General features: G+C 50.9%; 1 protein-coding gene and 1 long non-coding RNA gene across 3 annotated transcripts; one reads left to right on the top strand and one right to left on the bottom strand.

The window, feature by feature from the left end:
- Positions 1–249: 249 nt before the first annotated feature.
- WDR45B (WD repeat domain 45B) lies at positions 250–22,777 on the bottom strand. 2 transcript variants are annotated; one of them, XM_019465809.2, is made up of 10 exons: positions 22,593–22,777; positions 16,444–16,518; positions 10,723–10,824; positions 7,804–7,891; positions 6,685–6,779; positions 4,168–4,358; positions 3,529–3,614; positions 2,787–2,888; positions 1,960–2,081; positions 250–1,601 (listed from the first exon to the last, which is right to left on the bottom strand). In XM_019465809.2, the coding sequence occupies exons 1-10, from the start codon at positions 22,657–22,659 to the stop codon at positions 1,495–1,497; spliced, it is 1,035 nt and encodes a 344-aa protein (XP_019321354.1). In that variant the 5' UTR covers positions 22,660–22,777; the 3' UTR covers positions 250–1,494. The 2 variants fall into 2 exon arrangements, with proteins under 2 accessions (XP_019321354.1, XP_019321355.1); XM_019465810.2 differs by lacking the exons at positions 6,685–6,779; positions 7,804–7,891.
- Positions 22,778–22,868: 91 nt separating this feature from the next.
- On the top strand, positions 22,869–27,823 carry LOC128774286 (uncharacterized). Its single transcript, XR_008418841.1, has 2 exons — positions 22,869–24,404; positions 26,564–27,823. It is a non-coding gene; the product is annotated as an uncharacterized LOC128774286 (long non-coding RNA).
- The last annotated feature ends 131 nt before the right edge of the window (positions 27,824–27,954 follow it).

Below are 27,954 nucleotides of genomic sequence, written 5' to 3'. Positions count from 1 at the left end.
CACCACAGTGACCAGGCACCCGACGGGACACGGGCGCCTCCCCGAGAGGAAGTCCTGCTCACCACCGCCACGGTGGGCTCAGCTTGCCTACCAGACGATAAAAACCGCTAATGAACACCTCCCTTCCCCTCTGCTCCCCAGGCGGGAACTCACACCCAGGGCCGCCCCGCGACAGGCAGCAGAGACCGATTCTAAAACTATGGTTCTGGGTTGGTAACATACAGTTCTTTTCCCTTGACGGATACAGAGTACGACAAAATTAGTCACTTTTATTTAAAAGAAACATTACAAATAAGTGCAAAATTAAATTTCATGATTAAATACACACAAAAGTATAACATGCATACTTTACACTGAAACCCACATACAAAGTTAGTTGATTACATGACAGTAAAAGAACAGGCAGAACAGAGAGCTGCTCCCGCAGACGTTTGCTACCTGAAATCAAAACCGTGAAGTTAGGTTTCTTGAAAGGGAATTTCAGCAAATTAAATACATACTTCTGGGAGTACTAACAACGTAGAGCCCATAACCTGTGTTAGTTACCACGTTAGAAAACGGTACCGCGTGCCTTTCCTTCCCGTTAGTGTACTGCTACTCTCCCCAACGACCGACCGACCCGAGGCGACGGCCAGGGTCTCCTGCTCCTGCCCAGACGAGGCCTGCTTTGCCCAGATGCCCAACGCTTCCCTCCACCTCCTCCGGATTCCGTGACGCTTTTCTCGGGGACTGATTCTGAAAGTCTACACGTTACTGCTCCCGACACACAAGAGGGACACTCAGGAGACCGCAGGGCACACAGAGTGTGCTGCTCCTGCCTCCATCCCGAGAGAAAGACAGGGACGCGGGCACAAGCACGCGCACAGCCACGCCACAGGCTCACGACAGGCACGGAGACCAGGACGCGGGCTCACAGGGAGATGCCCACCCTGTGTTCTCCAACACGGCTGTGTCTCTTCGTGTTCAGACAGGAGAAGGAATCCCCTTCTCCTTTTCTAAGGCAAGCTGCTGGTATTATTATTCTATTGAAAAATCTGGTTGTAATGTAAGAACTAACATTTACACAGTTGCTCATTTCCCCACTACAGACTCAGTAAAAATGATGGAATCTGTTGCCAAAACAAATTTCGATTTGTCCACCGTTTTCTCAACCCAGTCCCTATGTGTGTACGGAGCCCCCAGGTGCACGGGGGGAAGAGGCGGGGGGCGCGGCGGAAGCACGAAAGCATCACAGCTGAACTAAAGGAAACAGGCCAGCAGCCGGGCCCGGGCTGCTCACAGCCACGTGAGTGTCTACGCTGCCTCGATGATTATTCCTTCTTTAATACTGGAAATGGGAAGCCCTGCTCAGGAAAACAGACAACCACAGAATGGCTTCAGGACCAAGGTCCCCGGGCAGTCCTGCCGCCGGCACCAGCCCCGGGAGTCTGAAGGGCACACTCAGCGCTTTGGCGGCGGTCGGCCGTGGCTGTTGATTGCACTCCTGACGGAGAGTCACAGCTTGTCATCGGTCATTTCTAGAAACTGCGCGTAGACGTCCCGGATGCACTCCCCCTTGGGGTTGAATAGGAATTTGTAGTAGCTGCCGTCTGCACAAATCGCTGAGACAGAAGGAGACCGTTTTACTCGTGTGTTTCTTCCCTCAAAGTTCAAAGCAAACAGACCTCACTGAGAGGAACTGTGAACGGCCCTGCTCTGAGCAGCCGCTCAGGGTGACTGTGGGCGACAAGGGACCTCGTTCCTGGCTGAGCACACACGTGGCCAGGAACCCAACCTGCTCTAGGGTGCTTTGTGTTTCCCACTTACGTGCGGAGAGGGAAAACCTTGCCCCCACGTCTTCCTGGGAAACCCTAGAGGGCAGGGGGCTGGTGTCCCCCTACACAGCTGTGCAGACCCTGAGTGGGACCCCTGCGCCCCAGGAGAGCGAGCACGGGCCGGCCAGCGCCAAGGACCACTTACCGATGACAGCATTTGGCTCTGTTCCAAAGGCACAGATGCACGGAGAGCCTGAGGGAACCTGAAACTTGGAAAAACTCCACTTGGAACTGAAGTACTTTGGGAGGAAACTGGCTGAGGCCAGACTAGGAGGTGAGGGGACACAGAAAAGGGAGGAGAGAAAAGGCAGTTATGTTTCCATGACGAAGGTGAAACATGGCTCCCATACAGCCCGAACCCAGATACTTTAAATTCTACTTTTCCTTTTAGTTTTACTTCTCGCATGAAAAAGCTAAGCGCTTCCCAACGGCTTAAGATACACCCGGAAACCATCAGCACCAGAAGGTGCAGGTGTCTGCGGCCACTAAACGGATTTGCTGAACGTGACAATAGCCGCCAGGGCTCAGGTCCGAGTTCTAAACCACGGGAAAGGTGACTGGATCCTGGTCACACACTAAGCACCTAAAGACAAGCAAGCAGCGATGTCCCTTTTAGCATCAGGTACTGCGGACACTTGAACAGTGAGCGGGTTAGGGACACCAGCCCCCAGCAGTCAGAATCCCGGGTATAACTTCTGACTCCCACAAAATTTAACTCAGAGCCTACTGGCGACCAGAAGCCTTACCGATAACAAGTACGTTATTTGTACGTTGTGCGTCTTACTGTATTCTCACAATAAAGTAAGCCAGAGACAAGAAAATCCTCCAGAAAAATGCACTTACAGCCCTCTGCTGTACCCGTGTGCACGTGGCCCGCACTGACTCTCAGGGCGTCAGGTGGGTGGTGGATCGGGGCTTCGTTCCGAATGTGCCTGAGGGAGGGACCAGTCCTTTCAGCTCTGGGAAACCTACCTGGACTGTTTATTCCTTTTTGGATCTTCGGCAGCAAAAATGTGCACTGTGCCGTGGTCACTGGACACGCAGATGAGGGACGCATCCGGATTGAAGTTGATGCTGCAGAGGAATCAGATGAAGCTCTGGTTTCGTGTGGATGCAGCGGAGCCCGGCCCCAACCTCAGCGCCACAGCACGCGAGCCGGTGCCTTGAGCCTTCCGGAATGAATTCCGGAGAGCGACGTGAAGCACCAGCACCCCCGCCCGCCACCCCCCGCCCCGGTGCTGTCCGTGGGACCACCCAGCGTGCCACAGCAGGGCCCCTCTTTGGGTGCCAGGGAGGGGAAGGGGCTTCCCGTAAACCCACCCTGAGGCCCTGTCCTGCCCCCCCCCCCGGGCTGGAAGGGCCGTGAGAGCAGACAGGAGGGCCCGCCACTGCGGGGCTGCATGGACACACGCCCTGAGTTCATGTAAGAAGTCCATGTTTATCTCACAAACCCGAATGCTGCTCAGCACCTGCCAAGGCCACAAATGCAAAGAAAGAACCACCCACGTGGGGAACTGCCACCGCAGTGCCACCAACACCACAGGGCGCCCAAGTGACTACAGGGGAGCTAACAAGGGCTCCAGTGTTTGCCTTAAAAGACCACAGCTTATCCTAGAGAGAAGCCGGAGCAGTGATGGGCTTTAGTCCTGACTCCCTCAGCCACACAGGCCCCGTATCGATGAGGTCGACCCCGGGCAGTGATGGGCCTTCTTACCAATAAATATTAGCTGCTTGGGATCCTCTTCGCAGTTCCTGGATCAAATGCCCTGATGAAGTATCAAATATTCTTATAAGGGTCCCCTTTGAAAAACAGCGAAGCGTTTTATTGTCATTCACCACTTTTTAGTTTTTTGAGACGAGAATCATACTCACAAACCCATCAGCCCATACAAGCCCTTCCCAAACCCCCCCACATGTAAAACTCAACCGGCTCCCTCTGTCCTGCTGGAGAATTCGCTGATAGCTGTCCAGCCCGAGAGCACCGGGTAGGAGCCAGCCCCCTGGGCACCAGCCCTCCACTAACCCCCTGCATCTCCCACCCTGGCAGATGCCTAAGCGACTGCCGCAGCCAGGCTAACCTGCTCCTGGAGCGGTCAGTTCTGTGCCTAGAGGTGCCATTCTCACCAGGACACCCGTGGCCAGCTGGAAAAACTAACACTAACTGCTGCCAAACAGAGGAGGCTTCACCAAGTAAAAGGCTTTTCAACTGCAACGTGATTCCTGAGAGAAGGTGGCCGAGAACCCACAGGGAAGGGCCAGTTTTCTGCGGGGCCCCAAGTCAAGTCCCCGGAGTGCCAGGGCCGCTGCGGCAGGCACTCGGCTCCATCAAGGAAGGGACAGGACACACGCTTACTTTCTCAGACGCGGTCGCAATTCTTGTTCCCTGCAGGTTGAGAGCAATGCAGCTCAGGACGCCCTCGTGGGCAGGAATGTCCACGGGTGGCTTCTCGGTGCTGGCCAGATCCACGAGCTGCACGTGGCCCGTGTGGGTGCCCGGGAAGGCCAGGAGGGAGTTGTTACTGTTGGGGCACAGGACGCAGAGGCCTGATTGGAGACGGAGAAAACCCATCAGGGACTCATGACTCTAAAAGCCACCACTTTCCCCAAATAAAACTTGCTCTCTGCCCTGTAGCTCTCAAGAAAAAACAGTAAGACTTCTCTATGGGTTTCCATTTATATCAGAATCACAAAATCTTTTCACTGTAAAGAGTATCAGAAGACAAAGCTAACTCCTGTGAGGCCGCCTCTTAACTGGAAACATCTGCTGAACTTGTTCTTGAATAAACTCTGTCAAATGTCTGTCTTCCGTGGTGCCAGCTACTGACAATACAAAACTGTGAAATCTAAAAACTCCATTAACAATTGCGTAAAACAACCAAAAAACTTGGGGATAAGTTTAACAGTGCCTGTATGAGACACTGCAACACGTTGTAAAAGAAAACCAAAGGTCTGACAGACGGAGAGAGCCTGATCTGATCTACTGCGGTCACAGCCACAACCTACGTCCCCCTGCAGGGTTGCGTGGTCACAATTACAGCCTCTGCAGGCTTCCTGAAGAAAGGTGATACTGAAAGTTATAAGGAACAGCAAGGCCAAAGAGTAGCCAAATTTTCTTGTAAAACAAGAACAAAATCGGAAGACTTACACTACCTAATTTTAAGAATTATTTTAGAGCTGCAGAAATCAAAGCAGTATGGTACTGGCTTAAAGACATACCACTGGAACAGAATAAAGAATCCAGAAAAATCTTACACTTACGTGAGTAACAAAAAAAAAGTCTTCTTAACAAATGGCACTAGAAACTGGATATTCACATTGCAAAATACAAATCTGGGCCTGTGCCTCATGCCATGCACAAAAAATGGATTAAAGATGTAACTTAAGATCTAAAGTTCCTAGAAGAACATGTAAATGAAAACCTTTGTTTTGCACAAAACCACAGACATACTGAAGTTATCTGCAGAAGTGGTAACAAAGAGCCTTATCTAGAACGTACAGAGAACTACAACTCAGAAGATGAGGAAAGGAAGTGAAGACCCCTCATAAAAGATACCAGAATGGCGATAAGCCACATCACCGTCCTCAGAGAAATGTAGAGGACACCGCGGGAGACACTATTACCAGCCCCAGGTTACAAAGAGGGACACAGACACGTGCCGAGGCAAGGCCTGCTCCAGCTGGAGCTCTCCTGGATCACCAATGGGGACACCAGAAGACACAGCCAGACCGTAACTACAGTGGGACCCCGCCACAGTGCTCTTCAGTATTTAGCCAAGAGAAATAAAACTCTACCTCCACGCAAAGACTCGTACGTGAATACTCACAGCAACTTCCGTCCGTAACAGCCAAAACACTGGTGTGGATAAACAATCTGGTATGTCCACACTATGGAATGTTACTTAGCAAGGAAAACAAGCATATCTACTGAACACATGGAGAAATCCAAAAAGTACCGTAAGACACCAAGCACATCTGAAAAGGCACAATTGGAAGGACAGGTGGGCAAGGGGACCGCCTGAAGAAAAGCTTTTGGGTGACGGTACCGGTTTGTCTGCACTCTGGTGGTAGTTACACAAGTGACTGCAATGACTAAATATTACCAAATAATAAACTTGAAATGAGTGAGCTTTAGGGGCGACCATGTGGTTCAGTCGGTTAAGCACCTGACTCTTGATTTCATCTCAGGTCATGATCCCCTGGTTTGTGAGATCGAACCCCATGTCAGGCTCTGTGCTGATGGCGCGGAGCCTGCTTGCAATTCTCTGTCTCCCTCCGCACCTTCCCCTCTCAAAAATAAATAAACATTAAAAAAAATGAATGAGTTTTATGTGTATTAGACCTCAATAAAGCTAGAATTTAAAAAAACTAAAAACTTTAAAAAGAAATTAAGATGCTATAAGGAATAGCAAAGTCAGTCACCTGTAATCCCTGCTCCAAAACAAAGGAGGGAAGAAAGTCCCTCAGAACTCAGTAAAACCCCAAAACCGCGGCCCACCAAGGAGCTCCTGAATGGCTGACAATGACCGTGAAAAACTCCCTCAACCTCCACTCCCCCCACTCCCCTGCCCCATGACTGTGATACAAGAGGGTCTCAGAGGCACTGCCTACCAGGCCAGTCTCTGGAGTGAGCACGTGGCCGGGAGAGCTCTCCCAGGAGGAGGTGGCGTGGACCGAGGGAAAGGGTGAAGAAGGAAAAAAAGAGGAGCCTGTGTCCGTCAGGGTTCGCCTGATGTGCCTCAGGCCCCATCTCACCAGAGCAATGCCACTCAAATAAAGACCGGCCGGAGGACAGGGCACCAAGCACAGGTCTGCGTCCACCTGGACGGAACACGAAGAAGCCAATTCCCGTCGCTGACTCTGAGTTTCTTACCTTTAGGGTTATAGCAGGTTTCAAAGACATGCAACTGATGGGGATTATGTGTAAATGTAAACACCTTAATCATGGAGTCCAAGACAACCACAATTCTGGAAAGAAAAAAACAATCAAGATTCCTATTCCCAAAAGTGAAACTCAAGCATTCTGTGACTTCTGTTCTTATCATTTTGAAGCTTAGAACAAACACCACATACAAAAGTATCCCTCTTGAATCAGAACCCCTTGCAGGTGTGATCTTTGGAGGTCACCAGTGAGCACCGAGGGGTGTGGCAGGCGCTGACGAACGAGAACCTCCTACCTGGCTGCAGGCTGCCCAACGACCTTTCTGAGATTTAAAGACATTTTTGTAGAATATTTCACCCAGAGTAAGAACCAAGTAGCAATCACAGGGCAGAAATCATTTCTCTATACGCTCTTAGATATGTCTTGACAATTTAAAATGTTGGAAAGATCCCTATTTGGCTCCAGTATTCGCATTATTAAAGGGCCCTAGAGACCGACATTCCTGGAGGTCACAAACCTAAGAGTGCAGGTCTGACAGTCGCTATTGCATTCACTTTGTTCAGCACCTCTGCCCTCCCACACTGAGGATATGAATCATACCACATTAAGATCCAAATTAATGAAACTCCAGTAAGAACTTCTCTGTTCTCCTGAGGGCCACGAGGACAACACCTCAGAGAAGCGACTTCCAACAGGTAAGATCAACGTCACCTTCTCACTGGGGAGTCTCCCAATTTTCCTTTACCTTCAAAGGGGACATTTACTGAGGCAGCCTTTGGAAAAGCTGGACTCAGAAGGGGGCAAGTCCAGGCTCCCCCTGGTTCCCAGTGGGAACATGCTGGACGGGGACAGGTCTCTGAAGGCCTGAGCGCCACCGGGGGCTGCCGGCCTTGTCCACTGACAAACCGCTTCTATGCCAGCCCTGGAAGCCCATAAAACTCACACCTTCTTTGCAGCAATACAAATAACCCTACGTCCTTTGGTCATGAACTACCATCATCACATCTGAATACAACGTTTTCCTAAACACACTTTTTTCCTTCAGTATGAAGCATTTTAGACGTTTCCAGAGAAAGCAACTAATCCACTTTTAAAACTTAGCAAACCTACCGATCTCGCCGCAGTTTGACTGCTTTGACTTCTGTAGAAAACTCTATTTCAATAACAGTCTTCTTTTTCAGGTCATCCCAGATCATCACTGAAATTTCAGAGAGAACTTATGGGTACACCAATAAAGGAAGGGCACTCTGAAGGGGTCCTTCCCCCTCATTCATCTCCGAGCAGGTGGACGTGCCGCTCTCCTGGTGCCCGGTCACACACGGCCGGACGCCTGCGCTCCACCACTCGCCACGCTGTCTCTGGTAGCAGGGTGTTCACGCACCCGCCCCCCTTCCCTTCCAGTACCCGGCCGGCTCCACACCACCCCCTGCAGCCAATCTCCCTCCCCCGCCCTCGTGTACACGTACGCACACAGACACGCACGCACACACGCACGTGCACGCACGGACACGCACACACACCTCCTCTGCCAACCTCGCCTAGTTTTCAGGCGAACCTCCCCCACCCTCGGTTCCACTGGACTGAGCCAAAAGCAGGCCCACCCACAGTTACTGCTCACGTGCTAGACACACCTGAATCAAGAAAAGAAAGGCTTCAGTTTGAACGGATAAAAAAGCAGGGCCAGGGATTTCTCTCACCCCCACCCCACCGTGCCTGCTCTTCTCACACCGCGGTGCTTTATGATGTACTAGCCGTCTGCATCCCCAGGGCCAAGGACACGTCCAGACCTCTAAGGAGACAGAGAGCGGCCAGCCCTGTGCCGGGGAAGAGGTGGGGGTACACAGACAGTCTCCATCTCCTCCATCGGTCTCTTGCAAAGCTGTCTAGGAAGGGTGTGAGGTGAGGGAAAGTAAGCTTTCTCAGTAGGTCACGGGCCAGGTGGCCAAGAGTGGAAGGGAAGGAATGTCTCCCCCGAGGTCCTGACACCATGGCCAGCTCGAGTCCTGGAGGTGGAATTCACACGGAAGTTTTGCCAGAGGGACTCAGTAACCTCAATTTCAAATCAAGAGATAACACGTAGAACAACCAAACTTTCGTCAAATTATTCACTGATGAAGAGGTTAAAACTAACCCTTCAAAACCGAAGCAGATTTCTGTTCTTACTCCTTTCAAATACCATCTTGGATTGGTAAATCCCTTCATTTAACAAATCCTGACAGTGGGCTCCTCCTCAAAGGGCAACGAAGCACCAGCACGTTAAGTGGGACAGAAGCTCAGTCAATGGACTCACCTCACTGAAAGAACAGCCTTCTGGAAAAAGGGCACGTCTACTCTTGAACTCATAAAGCAGGTCAAAAGTAAACTTTCCCTGGTCTGCAACCTAACACCAAAAAGCCTCTGGCCCAAACCAGACAGAACCCAAAGATGAGCCACATCAAGGGTGTCACAAATCCACATGAACTCTATTTTCAGAAATTTCTCAGGGTGCCTCAGCGGCTTCATCAGTTGAGTGTTTGACTCTTGATTTCGGCTCAGATCACGATCTCGAGGTTCGTGGGTTGAGCCCCACATTGGGCTCTGTGCTGACGGTGCAGAGCCTGCTTGGGGTTCCCTCTCTCTCTCTCTCTCTCTCTCTCTCTGCCCCTCCCCTGCTTGTGCTATCAAAAATAAATAAATAAAACAAAGTTAAAACAAAATTTCTGGAAACAGCATGAGAAAGGCCTAGGGCCAGCAGCTTGATTTCTCACTCACAAAAGGAAAGTGACCAGACCCAACGCCCTGAGCAGTGAGAAAAATCCAAAGACCTGAGTTGACGTTCAATTCCCCACGGCCTCCAAGGGTTGTGAGCTGCCTTCCTGGTGTGCCGGAAATCTGAAATGTTCTGTGCAGGATTTTGCACGTCTGTCTTTTAATATAGTTCCCAACAGCAAAAGGTACATCCACTAATTCTGAAGTTCTTCTTCTGTCCTCCAAGCTCCTGACTCAAAAAAGCAAAAAAAGCCTCCCTGATCTGCCTGAAGAGCACCGCGCGGTCTCAGCTAGAACTCTCCCGGTCACATTGTGGCCACCAGTCTGCTCCAGTCCTGTCTTACTGTGTTTCACAAACATCCTTCACGTTTTAACACCATGTGTCTTAACGTGTAACTATGAAAGTATTAAGAGTAAATTCAGGAAGTAATTTTGACATTATTGACAAAAAATTCTTAATCTTACAAAAGCTTAAACAGACCAAGTTCTTTTTTAAAAAATGCCTTCAGCACTCTACAAAAAGTAAATTTAAATTTTACTCAAAATTTCACAGGGCGCCTGGGTGGCTCAGTCGGTTGGACGTCCGACTTCGGCTCAGGTCAGGTTCTCATCACCTATGCTGACTGCTCAGAGCCTGGAGCCTGCTTCGGATTCTGTGTCTCCCTCTCTCTCTGCCCCTCCCCCACTCGCGCTCTGTCTCTGTCTCTCTCTCTCAAAAATAAACTTTAAAGCCAGACTTTTACACTCCCATTTCTTTGCGCACACGTGCACACACACACAGGTTTACATACACACACAGACTTACATATACACACAGGTTTACACACACATCAAAACAACACCCTTCAACCTAGAGCCAAGGGCCAAGGTGGTTTTGGCAACAAAATCAATGTTTCTGTGACTCAATGGCTCTTTTAGGAAAAATAACCTTACTACACCTTGCTTTAAAAAGAACTCGTAACATTCAGGATACCAAGCCACAGCTGAATGCTCTGAACAAAATGGGGTCCAGAGGCATAGCACGACCATACATATTTAGCCGACGTTAAACAAGCATGTGCTTTTTGTTGATAAGAACAAGTGACCCTTGTCACACACTTCTCCTGGGAGTGGCGGGAGACAAGACTCACTCTTTCTAGATGCTTCTTGTTAGCGACCAGTCCTTCATACTTCATAGGCTACCAGGGAAGAGCAAACGTAGCCACAAACACAAAGACGTTCTAGACAGTTCCAGACATCACTACACATGAGGCATGGTTAGGAAGCACGCAACCACTTTACCTTTGTTAGGAGGGTATTTTGGCTTTTTCCCACCACCGACTAAGGCTAAATAGTTGCAGCGAAACAACATTTCAACATGGCCGACTCCTCCTTCTAGAAATTCTGAAATGATAGTAAAAACAAGTTAGTACGTGGATCTTACAATTTAAAAAGAGACAAGTAAACAGTGCAGATGTAGCAGTTGGCATTTACATATCTGACTGTATGTGTCTGTACAGAGATCTCTGACTGCTGTCAGCGACCAGACGGGTGGCTGGTGGGGACAGGGAGCGAGCCGGGGGCTCTGGACTCCTCTCCGCAGCCGGTCCCCATGAGCCACGCTTCTGCTCTAAGTGCGGAGCACACAGCACCCTAACAAGCCAATGCACCAAAATGTATGAAAGGTCTAAACTCGTATTTTAAGGGGCAGCAAGACGTCTAAGCTCTAAGAAAACACACTAATTGCTTTCATACAAAAGCAGTTTACCACTTTAAACACCTCTTCCACTGAAGTCTCAAATGCTCAAAAATGTCTGTGAATTACATGAAGAGGAAACTGCCAGCAGATTTTCAGAACTCCTCCACAACAGAAGAGGACGAACAACGCTCGCTCAGGGAAGGCGATGGGGACCTGCTGAGAGTCTGGGGCTCACAGAAGCAAACCCCACTCTGGACCATTTTTTTTTTTTTTTTTTTACATTTATTTATTTTTGATAAACAGAGATAGAGCACTAGTGGGGGAGGGACAGAGAGAGAGGGAGACATGGAATCCGAAGCAGGCTCCAGGTTCTGAGCTGTTAGCACAGAGCCCGACACGGGTCTGCACTCACAAACTGCGAGATCATGACCTGAGCTGAAGTCAGACGCTCAACCGACTGAGCCACCCAGGCGCCCCTGCACCGTTTCTATTACAGAACACAACCAGCCCATCCAGTTCTCTCCAGCTCTCCACTCTGGTCAGCAAGGACCGGAGCTCCTGGCACCGTGAGGGCACAGCAAAGGGCAAGTGAGGAATCAGAGCCTCTGAAAGTCAGAAGTTAACACAAGATCAACTTCTACCTGCTCAGTCATGGCTTTTCAAGATGATTCCTAAGCTCGTCAGCTCACTCTTGTAAAGTTCAAGGGCTCGTAGAAACCCTAGAAAGGACGAACTATCTACTTGATGCTGAGCAACATGGGATTGAACTGCACGGGTCCACTTATATGCAGATTTTTTTTTTTATAAATGCAGTCAGATACTGTAAATGTATTTTCTCTCATGATTTTCTTTTTTTAAGTTTTATTTATTTAAGTGATGTCTACAGCCAATGTGGGGATCAAACTCATGATCATGAGATCAAGAGTTGGGTGCTCTACTGACTGAGCCCTTCTTACGATTTTCTCAGTTAACGTTTTCTTTTCTCTAGCTTTACTGTATGAATACAGTACAGGATGCATATAATGTACAAAATATGTGTTAAATTGACTTTATGTTATCAGTAAGGCTCCTGGTCAACAGTAGACTATTATCAGTTAAGTTTTTTGGGGGGTCAAAAGTCACAAACAAATTTTCGATTATAGGGGGGAGTGGGGTGTGTGTGTGTCATCACCCCTAACCGTGTTGTTCAGGGTTAACTATACAAGCATCTGGTGTCTTTTTTCTAATTTTTCCCCTTCAGATAAAATCCTTTAGGTATCATTAATGAGTCAAATATGTGAAATGAACACATTTTGCTAAATTACCCTACAAAAAGATCCTACCAACTTAAACTGTACCGTTAAGGTTATGAAGCAAGGTCATGGAAAGGTCTGCTTCTCCACGCCTTCAGCAAAGCTACACGCTAACTTGCTAACACCCCCTCATGGTAATCGGTTCACCCCCCTCCACTTCCCGTGCCTCCCGTTTCCCTCTAGGCCCTTCATCTCGGACGTGCTGGGGTGACCACATGAGCACGAAGTCCATGTGAACTTCTGTGACATTAGACAAAAGCAAGGATTAAAAAAAAAAAAAAAAAAAAAAAAAAAAGCAAGGATTAAGGCCCCAACCCACTGTCAGGTCAGGCAGGCTACTGGACTGGGTAACATCGGGAACTGTGCACAATAGGTCACCTCTTATTTCCAGATACTTGGTGGGTCACACTCCTATTCACGACTGTACCCCCAGCCCCAGCGTAGCACCAGACACTGGAAGGCATCTGACCACCACCCACGGGGCCCAAACACAAGCAGCCCTCACCTGCACTCCACCTCAGGCAGGTGGTGTTCTTTCTAGGTCTCTGTCTCCTCTCTACTTCCCCACTTATGGCTGCCAACATCACACGTGTGAACACTGGTCACAGGGAGGGAACAGCGGGTGGCACTGCAGACGGGAAATCCTCTGAGCCCTCTGCCCACCTTGCAGACTGTGCAAGCTCGCTAAGCATGAGCTGTACAGGTTCCAATCATTTCCACATTGCGGGACAGTTGTGTTTCCAAATGAATAGTGAAGGTAACTTTTCACTAGTACTCCGTGTCTCTATAAATCACTCACTGGGTACCATATTTTATCCAAATTTAGCATTCTTGAACCTTCTTTCTAGCATACGCTCAGATGTGAATCCGAGTCCTACACTGGGACCCCACAGCATTATTATGAACACCCTCCCCGGGGCCCCACGGCCTTCGTGGAATGAAGCAGAGCCGCAAACCCGCCACTCCAGGTGTGAGACGCAGCACCTACAACACACGCCTGGGAGGGACGGAGGGAGGGGAAAGCTCCCAGTCCCTGCCAGCGGTGGGCACACCTGGAAGGGACAGGGCAGGGCCAGTCTCACCTAGTCAGTGCCAGTCACACTGGAGGTAAAGCTGACAGCCCCAATTGGGGGGGGGGGGGGGGCGGGGGAGAGGGTGTGACCACTAAAATGCAGGCACGCTTCCTTCCTCCTCATTGAGGAAAGGAAACCACCAAGATAAAACAGGAACAAGGTCCAGCCTGTCTTCTGTTGAGTTGTAAGTTGCCAGAAATGTAACAGCAGACCAACCGGCAAGTGCACAGGGGTGGGGTGGCTTCATTAAAATACACCTTGAAGGGGAGCCTGGGTGGCTCCGTTGGTGAAGCATCAGACTCTTGATTTCAGCTCAGGTCATAATCTCACAGTTCGTGAGTTCGAGCCCCACATCGGGCTCTGCATTGACAGCATGGAGTCTGCTTGGGTTTCTCTCTTCCTCTCCCTCATGCTTGCACTCTCTCTCTCAAAACAAACAAACATTAAAAATAAATAATAGGGGCACCTGGGTGGCTCAGTCAGTTAAGTGTCTGACTTTGGCTCAGGTCATGATCTCGCGGTTTATGGGTTCAAGCCCTGCATCGGGCTCTGTGCTGACAGCTCGGAACCTGGAGCCTGCTTCAGATTCTGTGTCTTCCCCTCTCTCTGCCCCTCCCATGCTCATGCTATCTCTCTTAATAAATAAACGCTAAAAAAGTTTTTTTTTTAATTTTTTTTTTTATTAGCGTTTTATTTATTTTTGAGACAGAGAGCGACAAGAGCATGAACGGGGCAGGGTCAGAGAGAGAGGGAGACACAGAATCCGAAACAGGCTCCAGGCTCTGAGCTGTCAGCATGGAGCCCGACGCGGGGCTCGAACTCACAGACTGTGAGATCATGACCTGAGCCAAAGTCGGACGCTCAACCGACTGAGCCACCCAGGCGCCCCAAAAAAGTTTTTTAAATAAATAAATAAATAGATAGATAAATAAATAAATAAAGATGCACCATCCAAAAGCTGTCCCATAGTTCAGCAGAGCAGCAAGAGGGAATGATACATGCCGTCAGCACGAACGACAACAGCAAACCCTTCTAGAACTCAGACTCTTAGATGGTTCCTGTCTACCTTTTTATAAGAAATCCTGAATTTGCTATAAAAGTTTCACCAATTAGGAGACAGCTGTCAATATACTGCTAATGATTCAACTTTGAAACTTTGAACTCCAAGTTTCTGGGTCACTCTAAGTAAAAAGTATCCTGAGATGTGCAAGTCAAACTGTTTCAAAGTACTTTGTAACTATTTATCCATACAAAGGAGAGTTGTCTTAATTCACTAAGCAACCAAAAGTAAGTAAAAGTCAGAGACTTAGAAGGCTGCCAGGAGACTCCCATCACCGGCCTGGACCTCTCGCGGATTCATTCTCTAAGAGCACAATACTGCTGGGCTGAGAAATTATGAGCACAAGCTTACACAGCAATAAATATGTGTGCGAGGCACTCCTCTGTGTATCTTAAGCATTCTAATTCAGTGATCTTCACAATAACCTTAGAAAGTAGACAGTTACCACCTTAATTTCACACAAAGAAAGTGAAGCCAGGAGAAGGTGAGGCACCTGCCCAAGGCCACACAGCCGCCTAGTAAGGGGGGCAGAGCCAGATTCCACCTCAACAAGGAGGGTCCGGTATCTAAGCCCTTACCTACCCGCCACACTGTCTTTCTCTAATAAATTAAAGTCATAGACCTCCACTTATAAAATAAACTCCTAGATAATAAAGCACCACTTATTGTCTTACATGGCAGCGTAGTCGTACAAAGACTGTACTTGACAAAGGGATTCCACTGCCGGAAAGATTTCTGGAAATCCTTGATGTTGGGTTACTAGTTGTGAAAATGGAAGGGGGGCTATCTCGTGGAGCACCAGGATACAGGAACTTCCTCTTACAAATAAGAAACAGTTCTAGCGGCAAAAAAATCTAGCATCTGCAATGAACGAAAACCAAAACCCGAACTGCAGGGAAAAAAAGGGATGTTTCTCATTTTCTATGATTTGTCCAAGATCTGTTCATCTGTCAGCAGTGCTTGATTCTCCCAGCAAGTAAAGACCAGGAGACACCAAAAGCTTAAGAAAAATACATTGGGGAAAGAAAAACTGAAAAAAAACTCTACCTGTAAAATTAACATTTTTTCCTGTCAAACAGTAAGACCATTATCTTAATATTACCAATAGAAGTCCTGATTCTATTTAAGTTCACTTGGAAGCTTCTGAAAACTTGTATTCCACAAAAACATAATTTAAGGCACTGAAATAAGTAAACAGAAGCAACTATAATTTATTGCTACAGATAATATTTCCTAAGTGGTCATTTAGCAAGAGTTAGGCATCGGGGCGCCTGGGTGGCTCAGTCGGTTAAGTGCCAGACCTCAGCTCAGGTCACGATCTCGCGGTCCGTGAGTTCGAGCCCCGCGTCGGGCTCTGTGCCGACGGCTCAGAGCCGGAAGCCTGCTTTGGATTCTGTGCCTCCCTCTCTCTGCCCCTCTTCTGCTCGCGCTCTGTCTCTCTCTCTCTCAAAAATAAACATTTTAAAAAATTAAAAAAAAAATTTTTAAAAACAAAGAGTTGGGCATCCCATGTGCTGAATTCAACCATCGTGTGAGCTGTCTGCAATTTCACGCTCAGCAGGACGAGTGAAGACAGCCTGCCTCAACCACACTGTGCTCTTCAGGACAGCCAGCAAGAACTGAAGACAGGGCAGACACACGCGAGTTTCAAAGTTCACATTCACCAGAGAAACCAGCGTCGGGCCACGCCCGGTGCATCACCGCTGGATCCTGGCCCCACAGAGCCGGGCACCAGTGGCAACTTGAAGAAGGAAGAGGACAGCCCCATCCAGGCTGACGCAGGGCCAAGAACCTCCTATCTACCTCCCAAACCAGCCCCTCCCCCATCGGTAAGGGAAAATGTCGATTCTTTGAAGGTTAGGAAACAGGAGAAACCAGGAAATGTCAGTCACTCCTTACCTTGCTTCTCTTTTTCCTTCAGTGGATCAGTGTTATAGACCCGGAATCCGTTTTCCATCCCACACGCAAAGCATCCTGAAGTGTGAGAAAGGCCGGTTAATCATCTCAAAGGGGTCCCGGCTAAGCGCCCTGGGACTGGGACCGAACTGGCACAAGCAAGGGGTCCAGAGAGAGCAGCCGTTCCTAAGAGCTCCCGCAGATGCTCTGACCTCACGGGCGCAGTCTGCACACGCCACAACTATCTTCCTCAGGGCCGTGCGCACACGCGCGTGCGCACACACACGACATGCACAACCTAGCACGTTTCCAGTCTCTCATCTCACGCGGTAAAGAGCCTCCGGAATCCCTCCAACCTCCTGCTGCAGGGCTTTCTTCCCGAAGGCCAGCTCCGCCTGAACTCCTGGTTCCATGACAAGTCGGCCAGCTGCCGCCACGGCACATTTCCAACACCTGCCTCTCGCTAACACTCACCGCTGGCCTCCCCACCCTGCACACCCGTCTCCAGTGCTGTAGACCTGGAGAGGCGAGGACAGAACAATAAAGGCCACGCCTCCCGGAGGACAGCTGCAAGGGGGAATCCCAGCAAGCGTGGACACTCCAGACTGGAGCAGGGGCGCGGGCTTCCAGAAGGTGGCCTGAGGTCTCCCACGACCTCCTCCCACCTGTAGACAAGCTGAACCCTTAAAATCCTGTCAAGGTCACTGTGAGTCCAAATCACACACCAGGTTGTTAATGGTCCAATTAACCCCAATAAAACAGCCAACATGGTAGAAAACACCAAGTAGCAAGTGGGTGTAAGGGCATGGGAACTCTCAACCTGGTGGATGGCAAACCAGCAGAACCGCTCTGGAAAGCTGTTTGTGCCAGGTACTACAGTTGTCAACTCTGCTCCTTGGCGGATATACCTTGCAGAAATGACAACGTATGCTCACCAAAGGCATGCATTCGACTGTTCACAGCAGTGCGATCATACACCATTAACAGCCAAAAACCGGGAACCTACCTAAATGCCCCCCTCAATGGTGGACTGAATTAATTGTGATATATTCACACACACAAAAACACTATGCATCAATGAGAATGATCTATAGCGATCCTCAGCAATGTGGAAAATATCTCACAAACATCATGTTGAATAAAAAGAAGTCAGGAATAAGGGGAGTTTGGGTGGCTTAGTCGCTTAAGCATCCGACTTTGGCTCAGGTCGTGATCTCCCGACTCATATGTTTGAGGCCTGCGTCGGGCTCTGTGCTGACAGCTCAGAGTCTGGAGCTGCTTCAGATTGTGTGTCTCCCTCTCTCTCTCTGCCCCTTCCCCGCCTGCACTGCCCCTCTCTCCCCCAAAAATAAACAAACGTTAAAAAAAGTGTTTTTAAACAAATCAGCAAGAATGATGTACAGAGACAAAACTAATCTAAGTGGCTGGAAGGATGGCCAGGCGTTAATGGTCCAGTTATGTTCAGGTATGTTCAGTTTCTTAACCTGGGTGCTAGGTTCAGTTTGGAAAGTCATCAGGTGAAGACAGGGCACGTGCACTTTTCTGTCAGTACGGCATACTTCAGTAAAAAGTTAGAAGGAAAAGTATTACAAACACCAAAAGTTGGAAACCCTCTCGGAGAAGGCCAGGCATCATCCTTGCTGTCTTCATAGGCCTCTTTCCCAGAGAGGAACCATCAGCCCAACAGCTGGTGACCCCACACACCCTTGGGTTAGCTCTAGTGGTGCAGAAACAGGGCGTCGGGATCCCTGAAAGGCATTCTTCTATAGACAGGCGCGCCTTGTTTCATTTTGCTGCACAGACATTACGCTTCTCACAAATCCATGATCTGTGGTGACCGTGCCTCAAGCAAGTCTGTCAGCACCATTTTTCCACAACCTTTGCTGGCTCAGGTCTCGGTTTCACATTCTACTAATTCTAGCAATATTTTGAACTTCTCCATTATTATATTTGTGATGGTGACCTGTGACCAGTGATTGTAAATCACCAAAACTCAGATGATGGCTAGCATTTTTTAGCAGTGAAATACTTTTGAATTAAGGCATGTACGTTGGTTTTTTTAAGACATAATGCCACTGCACGCTGAACAGTAAACATGTATATGGTGTAAACGTAACTTTTAGAAGCACTAGGAAATCAAATATTCATCTGACTCACTTTATTGTAACAGTCCCTCTACTGCGGTGGTCTGGGACCAAACCTGTAATGTCTCGGAGGTGTGTCTGCACAGACTACTTACGTACAGCCCACATGCAAACACACCCCTATTTCCTGTAACCACAGTGAAGTAGCCCAAGGAAGTCAATCTGTGGCCTCAGGTCTAGGTCCAGGCAGGAGAAGCAAGTGCTATCTGTAGACAAGGGTACATACTCAAACATTTGTGTTTCCCAAAGGAATAGAGAGAAAAATAGCCAGCCAACTTAAAGAAATGTACATCTCGACACTTTAAGAGTCTTGAAGAACGCAGTGCAAATTATCTTTAGAAGTTCGAATATTTAAAATCATGAATGCCCTTTTAAAAATGTTTTCTGGTTCACCTGAAATGAATGTAACATTGTGTGTCAACTATATTTCACGTAAGAAAATTAAACAAACAAACAATGATTTCTAAGCCAAAAGTTGCAATGAGAGTTTAAAATGCTTAATGAAAATTAGGGGTAACTGTACGGATCGGTCGGTTAAGCGTCGGACTCTTAGTTTCGGCTAAGGTCACCACCCTGGGTTCCCGCCCTTATACGGCTCTGTGCTGACATCGGCTCTGTGCTGACATCGCAGAGCCTGCTTGGGATTCTCTCTCCTTCTGCCCCTCCCCCATTTGTATTTGAGCTCACTCTCTCTCTCTCTCTCTCTCTCTCTCCCTCAAAATGCATAAACTTTAAAAAAAAATCGTGGGGGCGCCTGGGTGGCTCAACCAGTTGGATGACCCACTCTTGATTTTGGTTCAGGTCAAGATCTCGCAGTTCATGAGATCGAGCCCCACATCAAGCTCTGAACTGGCAGTACAGAGCCTGCTTGGTATTCTCGCTCTAAATAAATAAATAAACGTAGGGGCGCCTGGGTGGCTCAGTCAGTTGAGCGCCTGACTTCGGCTCAGGTCATGATCTCACAGTTCATGGGTTCGAGCCCCACACTGGGCTCTGTGCTGACAGCTCAGAGCCTGGAGCCTGCTTCGGATTCTGTGTCTGCTTCTCTCCTGCTTGCTCACTCTCTCTCTCTCTAAAATAAAATAAACATTAATAAATAAACATTAAAAAGATAGATATTGAAACAAAAATACTCAGGGGCACGGGGGGTGCTCAGTTGGTTAAACATCCAACTTCAGCTCAGGTCACGATCTCACAGTTTGTAGGTTCGAGCCCCCCATCGGGCTCTGTGATGACAGTTCGGAGCCTGTTTCGGATTCTGTGTCTCCCTCTCGCTCTGCCCCTCCCCTGTTCACATTCTGTCTCTCAAAAACAAACATAGATTAAAAAAATTTTTTTAAGCTATGCAAAAGTTAAAAACCAGCGTAAGTAAAAACAAAATGTAATAAACTCAATTATCTGGCATAAATTTATATCATAGAGAATTAATCCGAAGATAACCAGAAGTTTAAGTGTAAGGCTTTTATTTTTTTCAAAAACACTAACTTTACTTACAAACTGTTACAATGAAATGAGCTGGGTTTACGCAAGGGTATTTTTTAGGCAACTGAAATAGATCCTTTTAAGAGCCACAATTGTATTTTAAAAACAATCTTTGGGGCACTTGGGTGGCTGAGTTAGTTAAGTGACTTTTTTGGCTCCGGTTATGATCTCATGGTTGGTGAGCTCCAGCCCCGCATCGGCTCTGCTCTCTCACTGCAGAGCCTGCTTAGGATCCTCGGTCTCCCTCTTTCTGCCTCTTGTGCGCGCGCGATCTCTCTCTCAAAAATAAATAAACGTTAAAAAAAACTTTGATGAAATCTTTATAAAAATACTATGAACTTCACTGGTTCCTTAAATAGTCAGTATCACGAGTCTCAATTACTATACTGAAACGTAACACACAAACTCCTCACCCCACAGCAAGGCAAGTGGGCAAGAACGATCCTCTTGCACTAAATGACCTCAAGTCACCCAGCCTTTTTGCTTCTGTAAACAGGAAAGGCATGGCCCAAGTGTTTACAGTCACCTCTCCCCTCCCTCACTGCTGGAGGACCACTCTTTCCACTGAAGACGGTTTTGAAGAGTTGTTGTATCACTGTTAATTCCGTACAGAGCTCTCGGTGGTTATCCAAACCCATTAAAACCCTACTGGCCTCGTCTGGTAATCAAACCCCAAAGCGTCCGACACCTGACCATAACTCTGTCCAACGTCGACACCTGACCACAAACTCACGCCTCGTTCCTCGGGAACACGTTCTTCCACAATCCGTGCAGTCCTGCCCGCTGGAAACCAGAACTCGGCCCACAGCACACACACCCCCACCATCCACCTGCCACCTCCTCCAAGAACCCCTCCACGAGCTCAGAGCCAGCTCCCCCCTCAAGAACCCCTCCGTGAGCTCAGAGGCTGGCTCCCCCCCCAAAAAAACCCCTCCACGAGCTCAGATACCAGCTCCCCCCCACCAAAGAACTCCTCCACAAGCTCACAGGCCGGCTCCCCCCACCAAGAACCCCTCCACGAGCTCACAGGCCGGCCCCCCCCCCTCAAGAACCCCTCCACGAGCTCACAGGCCGGCCCCCCCCCAAAAAAAAAAACCCTCCATGAGCTCACAGGCCAGCTCCCCCCCCCCCAAGAACCCCTCCAGGAGCTCAGAGCCTGCTCCCCCCTCCCCACCAAGAACCCCTCCACGAGCTCAGAGACCGGCTCCCCCCCCACCAAGAACCCCTCCAGAGCTCACAGGCCGGATTCCCACCAACCCCCCCCCCCCCCCCCCCCCCGCCAAGAACACCTCGACAAGCTCAGAGGCCGCAAGCAAGCTCGCCCTCCTCCCACACACATCTCGGGCCTACTTCCACCGCCCACCTGTGACACCACAGTCCACACCTGTGGACAGGTCGGACCTGACCCTCAGCGCCGGACAGGGCGGGGGCGCAAGGTAAACACGCGCCGGCCGCAGCGAGGCAGCACCGACCACTTAAATCGAGTTTCGCAAAAACGGGGCCTGCGGCACTTTCTCGGGTTCCCCTCAGAGACAAAACTTGCGAAGCTGGCACGCAAAAGCCCTCAGGAGTGTGTCCCCGGGCGGCCGCTGTCACCCGGCTCCTCCCGGAGGCAAAACCCTGGCTCCGCAGCGGGGGCAGCTCCTCGGATCCGAGTTCCTCCCCGCCCCTCCCGCCCGCACCCTGCGGGCCTTCCCGGACGCGGCTGCAGGGCTGGCTTAAACCACCCAGGGGGCCTCAGCTGGAGTCAAAACCAGGAGGAAAGCGCGTTTCCCCCCCAAGGCTTCCCCGACAACCAAGTCCTTTGATTCCACTCGGCAAGACACGCGGGGGTAGCTCACGGGCACGCTCCCGGTAATCCGGCCGGAAAGGCGAGGGCGACCTCAGCCCGACCGGGTCGCTGGGCCGCGAGAATCGTCGAGAGGCCCAAGCCCGCAGCGGACAAGAAAGCAGGTGTTGTCAAGCCACCACCGCTTACGTGGAGACCCTAAACGAGGGCGGGAAAAAGCGCGGAGTTCCGAAGCAGACCCCAGTGTGCGCCGTGAGAAAAGCCCCGGGTAGCCGAAGCCGGTGGGAGCCCGCAGGGCCCTGAGCGAGTGGGTGCGGCCGCCGCCCGGAGCTCCACGGAAGTCCGGAGGGGAGCGACCCCCCCCCCCCCGCCCGGGGTGCCGCCTCGGGGAGGGGGCCAGTGGGACGGGGACTTCAGGGGAGGCCAGGTCAAGGAGGGGGGGGGGGCGGTGGACGTGAGGGAAGGGGACCGGCCGGGTCGGAGGGTGTCGGGGGAGGGGTCAGACCCGGTGAGGAGCGTCCGGGATGGGAACTTGCCGAGCTGGCCGGTGTTCGGGGAGGGCCGGTTGGGCCCGGAGGGGGGGGCCTCGGGGGAGGGGCCCGGCTGAGTCGGGGGGGGGGGGGGCTCGTCGGGAAGGGACCTGGCCGGGTGAGGCGCGTGGGGGAGGGGCCGGCCCGATCCGGGGACTCCGGGAAGAGGCCGGGTCGGGGCCCGGACGCGCGCAGGGGCGCCCTCACCGTGGTCCTGGTTGAAGCCGGCGTAGAGCAGCCCGTTGCCGTGAGGGTTACACGGCAGGAGGTTCATGGCGCCGCCGCGAAGGGTCCGCCGCTCCTCAGCGCCGCATGTCCTCGGGGAGGCCGGGCGCTGGGGTCCGGTCTGTCCGGCGGAGGCCACCGCGCCGGAAGCGAGGGGCGGCCGTGCGTGCGTGCGCAGCCAGGGAGCCGCGGAGCGCCGAGCGCATCCACCTGGGCCGGGCCAGGGCGGTGAGGGAGCACCGAGTGCGTCACGTGCGAGGGGGCGGAGACCGCGTCGGGGGCGGGGCCTGAGCGGAGGGAGGCGGGCCGAGGCGGCGGAGAAACAGGTGCCGGCTTGGAGGAGATCCGAGGGCCACCCGCCTAGGAGGGAAGGGCGATTCACAGAGGCACCCGCGCCCCTCGCCGGCCTCGAGCAGGCGGGGCCCACCCCACAGGAATCATATAAATTAAGTGGAAGAGACTTTCTTTTAACTGAAAATATAAGTAAGTAAAAATAGTAACAATGCATTGTAGCAGAGAAGGGAGGGCGAATAGACCGAAGGATGGCCACTTGATGAGAAGGCTGAAATCAGAGCCATATGGCCACAAGCCAGCCGGTGGTGAGAACTGCCACCCACACCCAGGAGCCAGAAGAGTCCTGGAAAGGGTTCTCCCCAGACCCCCCAGATCACGAGAATGTGCCAGCTTCTTGCTGGAGCCATCTGTTTATGGCAGCCCTAGGGAATCAGCCCGTTGGTAGCTTACAAGTCTTCAGGCAGAAGATGGGAGATGTGGGCCAAAATGAGTGCCGGGACCCTCACTGACTCCCCCTCTTAAGTGGCGGCGGGGGTGGGGGGGCACGTTCTCACCTCTGGGGCACAGACTGGGGTTTGAACCAGGGATGGAGGGCCTAGGCATTACATGTGTTAAGGGGAAAATTACATTTAATGTTTTAACAACACAGGCCACAGAGAGAAATGCAAAGAACCTCGGAATACTCTGCGTGTCCCTGTGAGCCAGGGAGGGTCTCCACTGGGGATGGGGTACTCTGCGAGGGGTCTGGGTCTATTACGGGTTATTAAAGGGTTTTTTTTAAAAAAGGTGGAAATACTGTGCGAGGCCAGGGGGTTAGACACCTGTGGAGAAACAAGCACACGGCGTCCGCACGCAGGGACAGACGGCGGCGAGCACACCACGTGGTGGCACAGAGGCACGAAGGCGAGCAGACAGAGCCATTTGTGTTGAGCATGAAAAGCAAGTTGCAGAAGCACGCCTGTGGTGTGAAACAATTTACACAAAGCTTAAAATAGCAAGGTGATTAGCCCGTTGTTTAGGGGCAAGTACCTACGTGGGTGCTGGAGAATAGAGAAAACCAAGGGCATGGTTTACCCGGAACTGGAGGTGCTGGTGGGCAACAGAGTGATCTGCAGTGGGTCCGGGTGTGTGTGGCTGGCTGAGTAACGGCTCCTCACAATGACGATGCCCACACCCTGATCTCTGCAGCCCATGAATGTGTCGCCTTATATGGCAGAAGAGACTTTGCAGGACCTTCAGATGGATTGTCCAGGTGGGCCTCAAATGTAATCACACTTGAAGAGGGACACAGGAGTGTCGATGTCCCTGTGGAGACAGACACTGGAGTGGTGCAGCCAGGAGCCAAGGAATGTTGGCAGCTTCTAAAAGCTGGAAGAGTCGTGGAACTGATTCTCTCCTGGAGCTTCCAGAAGGAACTGGTCCTGGCTGGTTATGGCAGGCACAAGACACCCAAACACAACAGCAATAGGAAACTATTACCACATGCAGAGAGCTTTTGGGGTAAGGTTATTTCATGATAGGGGTGCCTGGGTGGCTCAGTCAGTTAAGTGTCCAACTTCGGCTCAGGTCATGATCTCATGGTTCAGAAGCTGGAGACCCATGTCAGGCTCTGTGCAGACAGCTCAGAGCCTGGAGCCTGCTTCAGATTCTGTCTCCTTCTGTCTCTGCCCCTCCCCCACTCACATTCTGTCTGTCTCTCTCTCAAAGATAAATAAACATTAAACGTTTTTTTAAAAAGGTTATTTCACGATATATTTCACAATAAAATGATTAGAGAGCCTTCAAAAAAAGTCACCACCCATCATCCCCATTTCTGAAGTGTAATATGAAGTAATGATGAAATTCCAGAATAAGAACTCAAGACCAGCAGACCATGCTGATGGGATTGGAGCTTTGAGGCACCCCCCTCCCCGCCCCAGCCCCCATGCAGAATCAGGAAGTGAGCCTCTACCAGGCAGAGACTGTGCCTGTCTTCCTGTCACTTCAAAGGGCACGGGGAAGAGTGCCAGAGACACTGGCACACACAGTGGGCACAGTGGGCTCCGTGGGACACGACACCACTCTGGTTGATGGGGGCAGGACGGAAGTAAGGGCCACAGGAACAGAACAGACTGGAAAGGGGCAGTGTCTGAGGCACCCAGAGACCAGACAGCCCGTCCTGCTTGCCAATGACAGTGTTAGCCTTGCCCTGTTTTCCCACCTTCTAGATGGAAATTACTAAAATAGGCCTCTCAGAATCACCCCTGCTCCCTGAGAGCACCCAACACAGAACAAAGTGGGTTTCCTCCGATACCCCCCAGTCACCTCACACAAGGGAGGATGTGAAGGGAAAAGACCCCCGTTTGGCCTGGTGTGGCCCTGCCACCAGGGAGCCCATTCCAGTGTCCCACCACCTTCCACTGCCTCAGGGACACACACCTTTCGTTCGCAAGCTCGCTCTTCAGAGGGGAAAGGGGCTTCATTCAGCCTGGACCTCTCCCTACACCCCTCCTGGCCGCCAGCATGGGGAGGAGATGCCCGCCTCAGTCCACCTGTGCTAGGACACTAAGTCCCCTCCGGCACTGCTCGTGAAGATGCCCGGCTCCCTCCTTGCAGAGTCAGTGCATTCCTGGCGGCCTTTGTCTTCCTCTCCACGAAGACTCGGATGCTTCCCCCAATTGTTATCATGGGGAAACAGAGGGAAAGAAGCAATATTTTACTCTTGAGTTCCAGACCGATGCAGGGAGGGGACAGTAGTATTAAAAGCCAAAACTTTATTGTCAGGAGCCAGCTTTTTTTGAGAAGAGAGGCGTGTGAGAACCCAAAGGTTTAAAGAAAGTGGCACAGACCCAAATTTTCCATCAAAGCTAGAACGCATGGGGCCAGGCAGGTTGGGGAAAGAGTCCGAGGTGAGGGGAGGCAGGGCCAGCCCAGGATACAGTTCAACCTCTGCACAGGGGGCTCCAGACTCACACCAGGGTAGGGAACCTCGTCAGGCACCTGCCAGCCTGCTTACAGGAAGCTGCTCCGTTACCTACCACTGACCCGTCTGCCCACCGCCTGGTAGACGTGCCCCACGCCCCACAGCCATCCTGCTCTGAGAGCTTTGTCCAATTACTCTGGCCAACAGCCCTCAATAGCTCGAAGGCCTCCCTCCACCACCACCCCCCCCCCCCCCCGCCCCGCTCCGCTCCCCTAGCACAGGCAGCTTCAATGCTGCTTCTTGAATTCACACTTGTTTAATGAAGTGGTTCTCCAGCAAAGGGTGCTGTCTCCGTCTCCTCGGCAGACCCATGTGATCAGGCCTGTAATTGACATTTTTTCCACATTCAGTATTTGCTTGGATAGTTCCTCGTCAAAGCCATGAGTTCTCGGTCTGGGAAATTAGTCTGCATTGCAATGGTTCTCACAGGGCAATTGAAGACATAATTGTGCATAATATATTTTGAATCTAGATGCTTAAAAAGAGAATTACAAACATCTGGGGCATCATTTGGCATTCCTGTTTATACTTTGGGTGGATTTTGCCAGCGATGGGGCCGTGGGAGAAAATGACAATGTTTGAGAGCAGTTTTTCTAGGGTTCAGTTTACACTTGATTATGTTTTCGGCACATTCCCACCAAAACATGCATGTTTTACTTACATTCCGTACTTCAGTTTATTTGTTTCTCTTTCATAGAAATGCCACTTCGATTTGCTATAGCACTTTCTGCAGTGAAGTATAACTTGTGTAAGTGTCCTGGGGCCACCATAACAAAGTGTCCCACAACGGGGGAGCTTCACACAGCAGAGATTTGTCCTCTCTCAGTTCTGGGGCCAGAGTCTGAGATCCAGGTGTGGGCGCTCCTGCAGGGGCTCTGGGGGCTCCTTCCTGCCTCTGCCAGCTTCTGGGAACTCCAGGCGTCCTTTGTCCCCCCCAGGAGGCCTGTGTGCTTTGGGAACCCCTTGGAAGAGCTCGGGGTCACCGAGGCTTCAGGACCTTCGTTATATTCCTTCTAGGACATTAGTGGTGGCCCTAAGGAGTGCTTCGATTGAATGGAGGAGAAAAGAGCCCTGTTTGGCCTGGTGTGGCCCTATCACCAGGGGACCCATTCCAGCATCCTACCACCTTCCACTGCCTCCAGGACACGCACATTTCGTTCTCAAGAAGCACTGTCTTCAGAAGGGAGAGGGGCTTCATTCAGCCTGGACCTCTCCCTACACCCCTCCTGGCTGCCAGCGTGGGGAGGAGATGCCCACCTTGGCCCACCACAGGTCAGATGACACCCACCCCGGACCGCCCAGCCATCCCTGAGCTCCTGGTCAGTGGGTCAGCCCTTCTGTCTCCATCCACTGCCTGGCAGAGAGAAGGTGCTGTGGCCCCAGCAGGATGTCCTCCCAGGCAGCCCCTGAGGGTTTACCAGCTGTCCACTAGACCACTCCCTGTGGACATGTGTCCCTGTCATGCTCTGGGGGCTGCACGACCCCCAGCCTGGCTCTGGGCCTTCAGTGACTGGAGGGGGCTGGGCTCATTTCTCCTCTCTGGGCCTCACTTGCACATCTCCGAATAGAGATGTTGCTTCTGATTCTAGGGTCACTTCAGTGTCTCAAAATCTGTAAATCATTAACAGAAACTGAGAACACCTGAGCGTTTTCTCATTTCTAGTTATTTTTTTAAAATTCCTCGTTGCGGGGGCCTGGGTGGCTCAGTCGGTTAAACATCTGACTCTTGATCTCGGCTCAGGTCATGATCTCAGGGTTTTGTGAGTTCAAGCCCCACATCGGGCTAAACGGTCTACAGCCTGCTGGGATTTTCTTTCTCCCTCTCTCTGCTTCTCCACTCGCACTGTCCCTGTCAAAATAAATATATCAACAAAAGAATATCTTTTACAATAAAAAAATAAAAATTCCTCATTGTGGAAAGCCTGGGTGGCAGTCGGTTAAGTGTCCAACGTTTGATCTTGGTTCAGGTCATGATCTTATGGGTTTGTGAGTTCAAGCCCCACATGGGTCTGTGCACTGATGGCATGGAGCCTGCTTAGGGTTGGGTCTCTCCTTCTCGCTGCCCCTCCCCTGCTTGTGTGCGCTAGC

This window comes from Panthera pardus, unplaced genomic scaffold (assembly GCF_024362965.1).
Source record: "Panthera pardus isolate Hobbes unplaced genomic scaffold, ASM2436296v1 HiC_scaffold_3, whole genome shotgun sequence".
Lineage (NCBI taxonomy): Eukaryota > Metazoa > Chordata > Mammalia > Carnivora > Felidae > Panthera > Panthera pardus.
This window is presented reverse-complemented; position numbering and strand designations above follow the sequence as displayed.

Bases quoted from the DNA above. Each gene is read 5' to 3' on its own strand.
- WDR45B (XM_019465809.2), bottom strand. From the start codon at position 22,659: ATGAACCTCCTGCCGTGTAACCCTCACGGCAACGGGCTGCTCTACGCC. The intron at 10,825-16,443 runs GTAAGGAGTGAC...CTATCATTTCAG, and splicing joins GAAGGAAAAAGAGAAGCAAG to AATTTCTAGAAGGAGGAGTC. The intron at 4,359-6,684 runs GTAAGAAACTCA...GTCTCCAATCAG, and splicing joins AACCTGCTATAACCCTAAAG to GCCTCTGCGTCCTGTGCCCC.